Source organism: Oncorhynchus clarkii, chromosome 19 (assembly GCF_045791955.1).
Source record: "Oncorhynchus clarkii lewisi isolate Uvic-CL-2024 chromosome 19, UVic_Ocla_1.0, whole genome shotgun sequence".
NCBI classification, from domain to species: domain Eukaryota; kingdom Metazoa; phylum Chordata; class Actinopteri; order Salmoniformes; family Salmonidae; genus Oncorhynchus; species Oncorhynchus clarkii.
The window spans coordinates 65,165,947-65,181,312 of NC_092165.1; the positions used below are offsets into that span (position 1 = coordinate 65,165,947).

Here is a 15,366-nt window from a genome sequence, read left to right on the forward strand (position 1 = left end):
GGTGAAGGGTGATTCAAGACGCTGCTCCAAAATCCAATGGCGGCGAGCTTTACACAATCCAGCCAACGCTTGGAAATGCACATGGTGATCTTAGGCTTGTTTGTGGCTGCCAACCCATTTCATGAAGCAAGCTCCAGACGAACAGTTCTTGTGCTGATGTTGCTTCCAGAGGCAGTTTGGAACTCGGTAGTGAGTGTTGCAACCGAGGACAGATCATTTAAACGCGCTACGCACTTCAGCACTCTGCGGTCCCGTTCTGTGAGCTTGTGTGGCCTGCCACTTCATGGCTGAGCCGTTGTTGCTCCTAGACGTTTCCACTTCACAATTACAGCACTTAGTGGATCAGGGCAGCTCTAGCAGGGCAGAAATCTGGCGAACTGACTAGTTGGAAATGATGGTGCACGTTGAAAGTCGCTGAGTTCTTCAGTAAGACCATTCTACTGCCAATGTTTGTCTATGGAGACTGTATGGCTGGCTGTATGCTCGATTTTATACACCGTCAGCAACAGGTGTGGCTAAAATAGCCTAATTCACTCATTTGAAGGGTGTCCACATACCTTTGACCATGTTATGTACGCATGTTGATAGTTACTGTAAGTGATACTATAATTAAGCAATAAGGCCCAAAGGGGTGTCAATATACCACGGCTAATATATATACCAATATACCACGGCTAATATATATACCAATATACCACGGCTAATATATATATCAATATACCATGGCTAATATATATACCAATATACCACGGCTAATATACAGTGCCTTGCAAAAGTATTCGGCCCCCTTGAACTTTGCGACCTTTTGCCACATTTCAGGCTTCAAACATAAAGATATAAAACTGTATTTTTTTGTGAAGAATCAACAACAAGTGGGACACAATCATGAAGTGGAACGACATTTATTGGATATTTCAAACTTTTTTAACAAATCAAAAACGGAAAAATTGGGCGTGCAAAATAATTCATCCCCTTTACTTTCAGTGCAGCAAACTCTCTCCAGAAGTTCAGTGAGGATCTCTGAATGATCCAATGTTGACCTAAATGACTAATGATGATAAATACAATCCACCTGTGTGTAATCAAGTCTCCGTATAAATGCACCTGCACTGTGATAGTCTCAGAGGTCCGTCAAAAGCGCAGAGAGCATCATGAAGAACAAGGAACACACCAGGCAGGTCCGAGATACTGTTGTGAAGAAGTTTAAAGCCGGATTTGGATACAAAAAGATTTCCCAAGCTTTAAACATCCCAAGGAGCACTGTGCAAGCGATAATATTGAAATGGAAGGAGTATCAGACCACTGCAAATCTACCAAGACCTGCCGTCCCTCTAAACTTTCAGCTCATACAAGGAGAAGACTGATCAGAGATGCAGCCAAGAGGCCCATGATCACTCTGGATGAACTGCAGAGATCTACAGCTGAGGTGGGAGACTCTGTCCATAGGACAACAATCAGTCGTATATTGCACAAATCTGGCCTTTATGGAAGAGTGGCAAGAAGAAAGCCATTTCTTAAAGATATCCATAAAAAGTGTTGTTTCAAGTTTGCCACAAGCCACCTGGGAGACACACCAAACATGTGGAAGAAGGTGCTCTGGTCAGATGAAACCAAAATTTAACTTTTTGGCAACAATGCAAAACGTTATGTTTGGCGTAAAAGCAACACAGCTGAACACACCATCCCCACTGTCAAACATGGTGGTGGCAGCATCATGGTTTGGGCCTGATTTTCTTCAGCAGGGACAGGGAAGATGGTTAAAATTGATGGGAAGATGGATGGAGCCAAATACAGGACCATTCTGAAAGAACCTGATGGAGTCTGCAAAAGACCTGAGACTGGGACGGAGATTTGTCTTCCAACAAGACAATGATCCAAAACATAAAGCAAAATCTACAATGGAATGGTTCAAAAATAAACATATCCAGGTGTTAGAATGGCCAAGTCAAAGTCCAGACCTGAATCCAATCGAGAATCTGTGGAAAGAAATGAAAACTGCTGTTCACAAATGCTCTCCATCCAACCTCACTGAGCTCGAGCTGTTTTGCAAGGAGGAATGGGAAAAAATGTCAGTCTCTCAATGTGCAAAACTGATAGAGACATACAGACTTACAGCTGTAATCGCAGCAAAAGGTGGCGCTACAAAGTATTAACTTAAGGGGGCTGAATAATTTTGCACGCCCAATTTTTCAGTTTTTGATTTGTTAAAAAAGTTTGAAATATCCAATAAATGTCGTTCCACTTCATGATTGTGTCCCACTTGTTGTTGATTCTTCACAAAAAAATACAGTTTTATATCTTTATGTTTGAAGCCTGAAATGTGGCAAAAGGTCGCAAAGTTCAAGGGGCCGAATACTTTCGCAAGGCACTGTATATACCAATATACCACGGCTAATATATATACCAATATACCACGGCTAATATATATACCAATAACCACGGCTAATATATATACCAATATACCACGGCTAATATATATACCAATATACCACGGCTAATATATATACCAATATACCACGGCTAATATATATACCAATATACCACGGCTAATATATATACCAATATACCACGGCTAATATATATACCAATATACCACGGCTAATATATATACCAATATACCACGGCTAATATATATACCAATATACCACGGCTAATATATATACCAATATACCACGGCTAAGGGCTGTTCCTAGTCACGACACAACGGCTAACGGGTGGGGGATTGGCAGGACAGAGTTAGGGAAACCCTGGCTTTGAGGATACAATATGATCAAGATGGGGGGCGGGCTGTATATTCCAGCTCACCGTTCTTGAAGACCTTCCCTATCCCATTCTTCTGGAACCTGCTGCCCCTGTCTCCCTCCATGTAGGGGAAAACTCGGCCCTGGTGCGTCCAGAAGTAGTCCTTAGAACCAAAGAAGAAAACTGGGAACTCTCCGATCTCATGGCGAAGGTGTTGGATGTTGGTGGGGATGTTCCGAGGGTGATGTATCTCTGCAGGCCACCACCTGGACAGGGTTAGGGTTAGTTAGGCCAAGGGAGAGAGGAGGCAGTGCTCTACACAAACATACTGCTGACTGACCCGTAGTCTCTGCTAGGTAAAGCTCCGCCATATCTCAGCTCACTGGTCACCATAGCAGCACCTACCCATAGCACGCGCTCCAGCAGGTATATCTCACTGGACACCCCCAAAGCCAATTCTTCCTTTGGCCGCCTCTCCTTCCAGTTCTCTGCTGCCAATGACTGGAACGAACTGCAAAACTCTCTGAAGCTGGACACACTTACCTCCCTCACTAGCTTTAAGCACCAGATGTCAGAGCAGCTCACAGATCACTGCAACTGTACATAGCCCATCTGTAAACAACCCATCTATCTACCTCATCCCCATACTGTATATATTTATTTATCTTGCTCCTTTGCACCCCAGTATCTCTACTTGCACATTCATTAATCTTCTGCACATCTACCATTCCAGTGTTTAAATGCTATATTGTAATTACTTCGCCACCATGGCCTATTTATTGCCTTACCTCCCTTATCCTACCTCATTTGCACATGCTGTATATAGATTTTTCTACTGTATTATTGATTGTATGTTTGTTTATTCCATGTGTAACTCTGTGTTGTTGTATGTGTTGAACTGCTGTGTTTTATCTTGGCCAGGTCGCAGTTGTAAATGATAACTTGTTCTCAACTAGCCTACCTGGTTAAATAAAGGTGAAATAAAAAATAAAATGTAAAAAAGTTGGCCAGGTCTCTGCACTGACCTGTAGTTGCCCAGCTTGACCCAGATGATGTCTCTGTATTTGGGTTTCTTTCCGGCGCGGCAGTCGTTACAGAACCAGCTGCCATCCGGCATGGCGATGTTCAGACAGTCTGGATGGAACGCTGCTGGACACGACTCACAGCACAGGAGCTGGCCACCTACACACACACAGACTTAGAACACAAGGCAACACGTCTCTCCTGCTTGGACTACAGACTAACTACTGTTCAGAACACAATTGTGTAGCTGACATGTGAGTGGTGGTTTCTGCTCTGACATGCACTGTCAACTGTGGGACATTACATAGACAGGTGTGTCTTTCCAAATCATGTCCAATCAATAGAATTTACCACAGGTGGACTCCAATACAATTGCAGAAACATCTAAAGGATGATCAATAGAAAGGATGCACCTGAGCTCTATTTAGTCTCATAGCAAAGGGTCTGAATACTTATGTAAATAAGGAATCTGTTTTTTGTGCTTTGTCATTATGGGGTATTGTGATGTCATTGTGGGGTATTGTTTGTAGATTGATGAGGGGGGGGGGAGTCAAGGGGTCTGAATGCACTCTATATGCTACTGCGCGACAACAACAAAAAGACCTGTCGACCAACAGTCTATTGACCAAACAATGGACAAGTTGACTAGTTAGTGGCTGTTCATCTGTGTAGTTAGTGTGTGTATAGTTGATAGTGTAGTTGGTGGTGTAGTTGTGTATCTGTGTAGTTGTGCATCTGTACCTTTGGAGCAGACGAAGCACCAGCTGACGTTGACATGCGAGTGGTGGCTGTAGCCCTTCTTGGGTGAGAAATGGTTGGTGCAGATGATGGTGGTGGGGGTCAACATCTCACTGCCAGCCGCAACACACACCTCTCCTGTATGGTACGCCACCGGACAGCGCAGGCAACGCATCAGCTTACCTACAATACACCACGATATTAACACACCTGACATCAGCTTACCTACAGTACACCATTATAAACCTCTTTATCCTACCCCCTCCTTTTTCGAACATTCTGTTAAAAATCGCGCAACATTTCAGCGTCCTGCTACTCATGCCAGGAATATAGTATATGCATATGATTAGTATGTGTGGATAGAAAACACTCTGAAGTTTCTAAAACTGGTTAAATCACGGCTGTGACTATAACAGAGCGTGTGTTTCATCGAAAAGCGCAAGAAAAACTGGTCACTGAAATCTGAAAAAAGTATCCATGCGCCCCTTTCATGGATTGTTTAAAGGAAACCAAATTTAATATGGAGACGGATGCAATTCCTACAGCTTCCACACGATGTCGCCAAAAATGTCGTCATTTTCATTGACAAAAATCCTTTGAGACATTACCAATAGATCCGTGATTCCATCCAGCCTACCTCAATCGATTTTGGAAGATTGAAAAATGGACACTGTTTTCTTGTGTAGCTGCTATTGAATACAGATCGCCTAGTGATCAATTTGATCGCTTATTAACGTTTACAAATACCTAAAGTTGGGTTATAAAAGTAGGTTGAAGTGTTTTGTCAAAGAATATAGGCAACTTATATAATTTTTAAACATGACGTTGCGTGTTGGAAGAGAGCTTTTTTCCTGATGCAGACAGGCTGTACAAATTGATATTTTGGGCATTCATGGACGGATTTAATCGGGAAAAAGACCAATTTGTGATGTTTATGGGACATATAGGAGTGCCAACAAAGAATATCATCAAAGGTAATGAATGTTTTATATTTTATTTCTGCGTTTTTGTGTAGCGCCGGCTACGCTAATTATTTTGTTTACGTCGCCTTCAGGCATTTTGGGGTGTTGCATGCTATCAGATAATAGCTTCTCATGCTTTCGCCGAAAAGCATTTTAAAAATCTGACTTGTTGGCTAGAATCACAACGAGTGTAGCTTTAATTCAATACCCTGCATGTGTATTTTAATGAACGTTTGAGTTTTAACGAGTACATTTAGCGTAGCGCATTTGCATTTCCAAGTGTGTAGTTGAGACATCTGCGTCTCAGGTAGGAGCAAGAAGTTAACACACCTGACATCAGCTTACCTACAATACACCATGATATTAACACACCTGACATCAGCTTACCTACAATACACCACATGATATTAACACAACTGACATCATAGACCATGGACAGTCAGATCTCTAGGGCTGTCCCCCCTCCCTCCCAAAATAAATGTTGGTCGACCGAGAGTCTTGTTTCTAAAGCTGATTTTTTTCCCCCCCAGACCAATCAATTTTAAAACATTAATTGTTCCACCCTGTGTTTTTGAATAAAATAAACTATTTGCACTGAGCATGTCGGACGCTTTAAGCACACTGTTTGATTGAATAATTAAGACACCCAAATGACTCAAGATGGCCATGCTGTGTAAAAAAGAAAAAGACCGCAGGTGCCTGTGTGATTGGTGCCCATAGTCTCTCTCCTCCCTTCTGCAGCGGAAAGACGGCAGGTGTTTATCAGTTGTCCATGCTGAAGCTGCAACAATTTCAGCCATGTTTTTTACTTGTTTCACTGACTTTTCAGTCAGTAAATTTTTCAGAAATCCCTCATTTGTTTAGGAAAAACATTCCCTCAATGTAAAACATGTAAGCGTCGCACGCATGTGACCAATAAAGACTGACCTATAGCCTATCATCGCATCAATAAAAAAAATTATAAACTCTGAACACTAACAACCAAATGGATGAAGAGGAAGTGAAAAACTAACTGGAAACAAGCAAATATCATGGTGTATTGTAGGCCTCCAGCTCCATGGTGGTTCTACAAGGCTGCTATAAGGAGGAGATCCAGACAAAGCAGGGTAAAGGAGCAGGCCTCCAGCTCCATGGTGGTTTTACAAGGCTGCTGTAAGGAGGAGATCCAGACAAAGGAGGGTAAAGGAGCAGGCCTCCAGCTCCATGGTGGTTCTATAAGGCTATATACCAACATGCTTCAAGCAGACCACCATAGTCCCTGTGCCCAGAACACAAAGGCAACCTGCCTAAATGACTACAAACCCGTAGCACTCACGTTCGTAGCCACAAAGTGCTTTGAAAGGCTTGTAATGGCTCACATCAACACCATTATCCCAGAAACCCTAGACCCACTCCAATTTGCATACCGCCCAAACAGATCCACAGATGAAGCAATCTCTATTGCACTCCACACTGCCCTTTCCCACCTGGACAAAAGGAACACCGACATGAGACCCTGGGACTAAACATCTCCCTCCACAACTGGATCCTGGACTACCTGACGGGCCGCCCCCAGGTGGTAAGGGTTGGTAACACATCCGCCACGCTGATCCTTAACATGGGGACCCCTCAGGGGTGGGTGCGTGCTCAGTCCCCTCCTGTACTCACTGTTCACCGACTCCAACACCTTCATTAAGTTTGCTGACGACAACAGTGGAAGGCCTGATCACCAACAACAATGAGACAGCCTATAGGGAGGTGGTCAGAGACCTGTCAGTGTGGTGCCAGGACAACAACCTGTCCCTCAACGTCACCAAGATAAAGGAGATGATTGTGGACTACAGGAAAAGGAGGGCCCAGCCCAGCCCATCCCATTCGACAGGGCTGTAATGGAGCGGGTTGAGAGAGTCAAGTTCCATGGTGTCCACATCACTAAGGACCTATTATGGTCCAAACACACCAAGACAGTCGAGAGCACTGGTTGCATCACCGCTTGGTATGGCAAGTGCCGCAAGGAGCTACAGAGTAAGGGTGTGTGTACAGCCCAGTACATCACAGGGCCCAGCTCCCTGCCATCCAGGAGCTCTACACCAGACGGTGTCAGAGGAAGCTCCTAAAAACTGTCAAGGACTCCAGCCACCCAAGTCATAGATCGTTCTCTCTGCTGCCGCACGGCAAGCAGTGCCGGAGGGCCAGTATGGTACCAAAATACTCCTTAAAAGCTTGTACCCCCAAGCCATATGACTGCTGAACAGTTCATCAAATGGCTACCTGGAGTATTTGCATTGAACCCTTACTGTATTACGTATTTGTGCAACGACTCTCTTTTAACCCTAACCCTAACCCATAGGCTCGATGTACACTCACTGGACTCTACCCATACACACACTCACTGGACTCTACCCATACACACACACACTCACTGGACTCTACCCATACACACACACACACTCACTGGACTCTACCCATACACACACACACACACACACTCACTGGACTCTACCCATACACACACACACACACCACTCACTGGACTCTACCCATACACACACACACACACACTCACTGGACTCTACCCATACACACACACACACACACTCACTGGACTCTACCCACACACACACACTCACTGGACTCTACCCACACACACACACACACTGGACTCTACCCACACACACACACTCACTGGACTCTACCCACACACACACACTCACTGGACTCTACCCACACACACACACACTCACTGGACTCTACCCACACACACACTCACTGGACTCTACCCACACACACACTCACTGGACTCTACACACACTCACTGGACTCTATCCAAACACACACTCACTGGACTCTATCCACACACACACTCACTGGACTCTACCCACACACACACTCACTGGACTCTATCCACACACACACTCACTGGACTCTACCCACACACACACTCACTGGATTCTACCCACACACTCACTGGACTCTACCCACACACTCACTGGACTCTACCCACACACTCACTCACTCACTGGACTCTACCCACACACTAACTGGCCTCTACCCACACACTCACTGGACTCTACCCACACACTCACTCACTGGACTCTATCCACACACACACTCACTGGATTCTACCCACACACTCACTGGACTCTACCCACACACTCACTGGACTCTACCCACACACTCACTCACTCACTGGACTCTACCCACACACTCACTGGACTCTACCCACACACTCACTGGACTCTACCCACACACTCACTGGACTCTACCCACACACTCACTCACTCACTGGACTCTACCCACACACTCACTGGACTCTACCCACACACGCACTCACTGGACTCTACCCACACACAGACACATCCTCGCTGGACTCTACCCACACACACGCACACCCTCGCTGGACTCTACCCACACACGCACTCACTCACTGGACTCTACCCACACACACGCACACCCTCGCTGGACTCTACCCACACACCCTCGCTGGACTCTACCCACACACCCTCGCTGGACTCTACCCACACACCCTCGCTGGACTCTACCCACACACCCTCGCTGGACTCTACCCACACACCCTCGCTGGACTCTACCCACACACCCTCGCTGGACTCTACCCACACACCCTCGCTGGACTCTACCCACACACCCTCGCTGGACTCTACCCACACACCCTCGCTGGACTCTACCCACACACCCTCGCTGGACTCTACCCACACACCCTCGCTGGACTCTACCCACACACCCTCGCTGGACTCTATCCACACACACACACACTCGCTGGACTCTACCCACACACACACACACACACACGCAAACTCGCTGGACTCTACCCACACACACACTCACTGGACTCTACCCACACACACACACTCACTGGACTCTACCCACACACACTCACTGGACTCTACCCACACACACACACTCACTGGACTCTACCCACACACACACTCACTCACTGGACTCTACCCACACACACACACTCACTGGACTCTACCCACACACACACTCACTGGACTCTACCCACACACACACTCACTGGACTCTACCCACACACACACTCACTGGACTCTACACACACTCACACACTCACTGGACTCTACCCACACACTCACTGGCCTCTACCCACACACTCACTCACTCACTGGACTCTACCCACACACTCACTGGAATCTACCCACACACGCACTCACTCACTGGACTCTACCCACACACGCACTCACTGGACTCTACCCACACACACACACACACTCACTGGACTCTACCCACACACAGACACACCCTCGCTGGACTCTACCCACACACCCTCACTGGACTCTACCCACACACCCTCACTGGACTCTACCCACACACCCTCACTGGACTCTACCCACACACCCTCACTGGACTCTACCCACACACCCTCACTGGACTCTACCCACACACCCTCACTGGACTCTACACACACACCCTCACTGGACTCTACACACACACCCTCACTGGACTCTACCCACACACACACTCGCTGGACTCTACCCACACACACACTCGCTGGACTCTACCCACACACACACTCGCTGGACTCTACCCACACACACACTCGCTGGACTCTACCCACACACACACTCGCTGGACTCTACCCACACACACACTCGCTGGACTCTACCCACACACACACTCGCTGGACTCTACCCACACACCCTCGCTGGACTCTACCCACACACCCTCGCTGGACTCTACCCACACACCCTCGCTGGACTCTACCCACACACCCTCGCTGGACTCTACCCACACACCCTCGCTGGACTCTACCCACACACCCTCGCTGGACTCTATCCACACACACACACACACACTCGCTGGACTCTACCCACACACACACACACACACACACACACACACACGCGCAAACTCGCTGGACTCTACCCACACACACACTCGCTGGACTCTACCCACACACACACTCGCTGGACTCTACCCACACACACACTCGCTGGACTCTACCCACACACACACTCACTGGACTCTACCCACACACACACTCACTGGACTCTACCCACACACACACTCACTGGACTCTACCCACACACACACACTCACTGGACTCTACCCACACACACACACTCACTGGACTCTACCCACACACACACACTCACTGGACTCTACCCACACACACCCTCACTGGACTCTACCCACACACACACTCACTGGACTCTACCCACACACACCCTCACTGGACTCTACCCACACACACCCTCACTGGACTCTACCCACACACACACACTCACTGGTCTCTACCCACACACACACTTACTGGACTCTACCCACACTGGACTCTACCCACACACACACACACACTCACTGGACTCTACCCACACACACACACACACACACTCACTGGACTCTACCCACACACACACACACTCACTGGACTCTACCCACACACACACACTCACTGAACTCTACCCACACACACTGGACTCTACCCACACACACTCACTGGACTCTACCCACACACACTCACTGGACTCTACCCACACACCCACACACTCACTTGCCTCTACCCACACACTCACTCGCCTCTACCCACACACACACACTCACTCGCCTCTACCCACACACACACACTCACTCGCCTCTACCCACACACACACACTCACTCGCCTCTACCCACACTCACTCGCCTCTACCCACACTCACTCGCCTCTACCCACACTCACTCGCCTCTACCCACACTCACTCGCCTCTACCCACACTCACTCGCCTCTACCCACACTCACTGGACTCTACCCACACTCACTGGACTCTACCCACACTCACTGGACTCTACCCACACTCACTGGACTCTACCCACACTCACTGGACTCTACCCACACTCACTGGACTCTACCCACACTCACTGGACTCTACCCACACTCACTGGACTCTACCCACACTCACTGGACTCTACCCACACTCACTGGACTCTACCCACACTCACTGGACTCTACCCACACTCACTGGACTCTACCCACACTCACTGGACTCTACCCACACTCACTGGACTCTACCCACACTCACTGGACTCTACCCACACTCACTGGACTCTACCCACACACACTGGACTCTACCCACACACACACACAATGGACTCTACCCACACACACACTCACTGGACTCTACCCACACTCACTGGACTCTACCCACACTCACTGGACTCTACCCACACTCACTGGACTCTACCCACACTCACTGGACTCTACCCACACTCACTGGACTCTACCCACACTCACTGGACTCTACCCACACTCACTGGACTCTACCCACACTCACTGGACTCTACCCACACTCACTGGACTCTACCCACACTCACTGGACTCTACCCACACTCACTGGACTCTACCCACACTCACTGGACTCTACCCACACTCACTGGACTCTACCCACACACACACTCACTGGACTCTACCCACACACACACTCACTGGACTCTACCCACACTCACTGGACTCTACCCACACTCACTGGACTCTACCCACACTCACTGGACTCTACCCACACTCACTGGACTCTACCCACACTCACTGGACTCTACCCACACTCACTGGACTCTACCCACACTCACTGGACTCTACCCACACTCACTGGACTCTACCCACACACACTGGACTCTACCCACACACACTGGACTCTACCCACACACACTGGACTCTACCCACACACACACACACTGGACTCTACCCACACACACACACACTGGACTCTACCCACACACACACACACTGGACTCTACCCACACACACACACACACTGGACTCTACCCACACACACACTCACTGGACTCTACCCACACACACACTCACTGGACTCTACCCACACACACACTCACTGGACTCTACCCACACACACACTCACTGGACTCTACCCACACACACACACTCACTGGACTCTACCCACACACACACACTCACTGGACTCTACCCACACACACACACTCACTGGACTCTACCCACACACACACTCACTGGCCTCTACCCACACACACACACACACTCACTTGCCTCTACCCACACACACACACACACACTCACTGGACTCTACCCACACACACACTCACTGGCCTCTACCCACCCACACACACACACACACACACTCACTTGCATCTACCCACACACACACACACACACACACACTCACTGGACTCTACCCACACACACACTCACTGGCCTCTACCCACCCACACACACACTCGCTTGCCTCTACCCACACACACACACACACACTCGCTTGCCTCTACGCACACACACACACACACACTCGCTTGCCTCTACGCACACACACTCGCTTGCCTCTACCCACACACACTCGCCTGCCTCTACCCACACACACACTCACTTGCCTGCCTCTACCCACACACACACTCACTTGCCTGCCTCTACCCACACACACACACTCACTTGCCTGCCTCTACCCACACACACACTCACTTGCCTGCCTCTACCCACACACACTCACTTGCCTGCCTCTACCCACACACACACTCACTTGCCTGCCTCTACCCACACACACACTCACTTGCCTGCCTCTACCCACACACACACTCACTTGCCTGCCTCTACCCACACACACACTCACTTGCCTGCCTCTACCCACACACACACTCACTTGCCTGCCTCTACCCACACACACACACACTTGCCTGCCTCTACCCACACACACACTCACTTGCCTGCCTCTACCCACACACACACTCACTTGCCTGCCTCTACCCACACACACACACACTTGCCTGCCTCTACCCACACACACACACACTTGCCTGCCTCTACCCACACACACACACTCACTTGCCTGCCTCTACCCACACACACACACTCACTTGCCTGCCTCTACCCACACACACACACTCACTTGCCTGCCTCTACCCACACACACACTCACTTGCCAGCCTCTACCCACACACACACTCACTTGCCTGCCTCTACCCACACACACACACTCACTTGCCTGCCTCTACCCACACACACACACTCACTTGCCTGCCTCTACCCACACACACACACTCACTTGCCTGCCTCTACCCACACACACACACTCACTTGCCTGCCTCTACCCACACACACACACTCACTTGCCTGCCTCTACCCACACACACACACTCACTTGCCTGCCTCTACCCACACACACACACTCACTTGCCTGCCTCTACCCACACACACACACTCACTTGCCTGCCTCTACCCACACACACACACTCACTTGCCTGCCTCTACCCACACACACACACTCACTTGCCTGCCTCTACCCACACACACACTCACTTGCCTGCCTCTACCCACACACACTTGCCTGCCTCTACCCACACACACTTGCCTGCCTCTACCCACACACACTTGCCTGCCTCTACCCACACACACACACACTTGCCTGCCTCTACCCACACACACACACACTTGCCTGCCTCTACCCACACACACACACACTTGCCTGCCTCTACCCACACACACACACACTTGCCTGCCTCTACCCACACACACACTCACTTGCCTGCCTCTACCCACACACACACTCACTTGCCTGCCTCTACCCACACACACACTCACTTGCCTGCCTCTACCCACACACACACTCACTTGCCTGCCTCTACCCACACACACACTCACTTGCCTGCCTCTACCCACACACACACTCACTTGCCTGCCTCTACCCACCCACACACTCACTTGCCTGCCTCTACCCACACACTCACTTGCCTGCCTCTACCCACACACTTGCCTCTACCCACACACTCACTTGTCTCTACCCACACACACACACACACTCACTGGACTCTACCCCCACACACACACTGGACTCTACCCACACACTACAACACGCATATGATGCTGCTGCCACTCTGTTTATTAACTATGCATAGTCACTATACCCTTACCTATTTGTATATATTATCTCAATTACCTCTACTAACCATACCTTTGCACATTGACTCGGTACTGGTACTCCTATATAGACATATTATTTTGTTACTATTTTTCGTTTAGTTCATGTTCCCTATTTTTATTTTTTTTACCTCTGCATTGTTGATTAAGGGCTCGTAAGTAAGCATTTCACGATACCTTTTCTATTTGGCGCACGTGACAAATAAAATGTGATTATGATTAATAAAGCCCGGCACATTAACAGTTAGGATATTGATTATAGACATAATTAAGTTGGAGTTTCCTCTCTCCTCACTTTTCTTAGAAAATAAGTCAAGGGCTGTTTCCTTATCTCCTCCCTCTGCTGCTGCCTCCATTGTTCTCAACGCCATTATGCCAATCGCAACTTGGTCTAGGAAAAGGCGCCAATTTAAAACCACACTCATGTGTTTCAGAACCACGGACAGCGACCACTATCCAAGCAGGAGAACGCGCATGTTATAAAATCATTTTTATTAGTGTTGCACCATTGTTCTTACATAATATAACCATATATAACCATATATAACCATATGCAATTTCAGTAGCATGTCTTAGAGTGACGGACTGGGCCATCCCAACGGCCTCCACAACGGATCAGTCCACTCAGACAGGAGCCAGTCAGACTGGTGTACTGTACACCATGGAAGAAAAATAAAGTTATATTTCCGACTGCTCGACTAAAGACATTTCGGTCGACCAACAGCCTACAGAACGCAGAGTTAAAACTAGCCATTGACTAAATCATCTCAGGGAAAGTGTTAGGGTTTAATGGTCAGGGACCCAGCCTGCTTCACCCTCGGTAGTCTAGGGTTAGGGTACTTACCCTCGGTAGTCTAGGGTTAGGGTACTGACTCTCACCCTTGGTAGTCTAGGGTTAGGGTACTGACTCTCACCCTTGGTAGTCTAGGGTTAGGGTACTGACTCTCACCCCCGGGAGTCTAGGGTTAGGGTACTGACTCTCACCCTCGGGAGTCTAGGGTTAGGGTACTGACTCTCACCCCCGGGAG

General features: G+C 48.7%; 1 protein-coding gene across 4 annotated transcripts in view; it reads right to left on the bottom strand.

Moving 5' to 3' along the window:
* Nucleotides 1-15,366, bottom strand: part of LOC139375485 (histone-lysine N-methyltransferase NSD2-like) — a 76,682-nt gene that overhangs the window by 46,654 nt on the left and 14,662 nt on the right. For all 4 annotated transcript variants that reach the window (XM_071117314.1, XM_071117315.1, XM_071117313.1 and 1 more), the window contains 3 exons: nucleotides 4,507-4,686; nucleotides 3,768-3,924; nucleotides 2,806-3,008 (listed from right to left, as the gene is read on the bottom strand). In XM_071117314.1, the coding sequence (XP_070973415.1) occupies nucleotides 2,806-3,008; nucleotides 3,768-3,924; nucleotides 4,507-4,686 (540 nt within the window). The remainder of the gene's footprint in view (nucleotides 1-2,805; nucleotides 3,009-3,767; nucleotides 3,925-4,506; nucleotides 4,687-15,366) is intronic.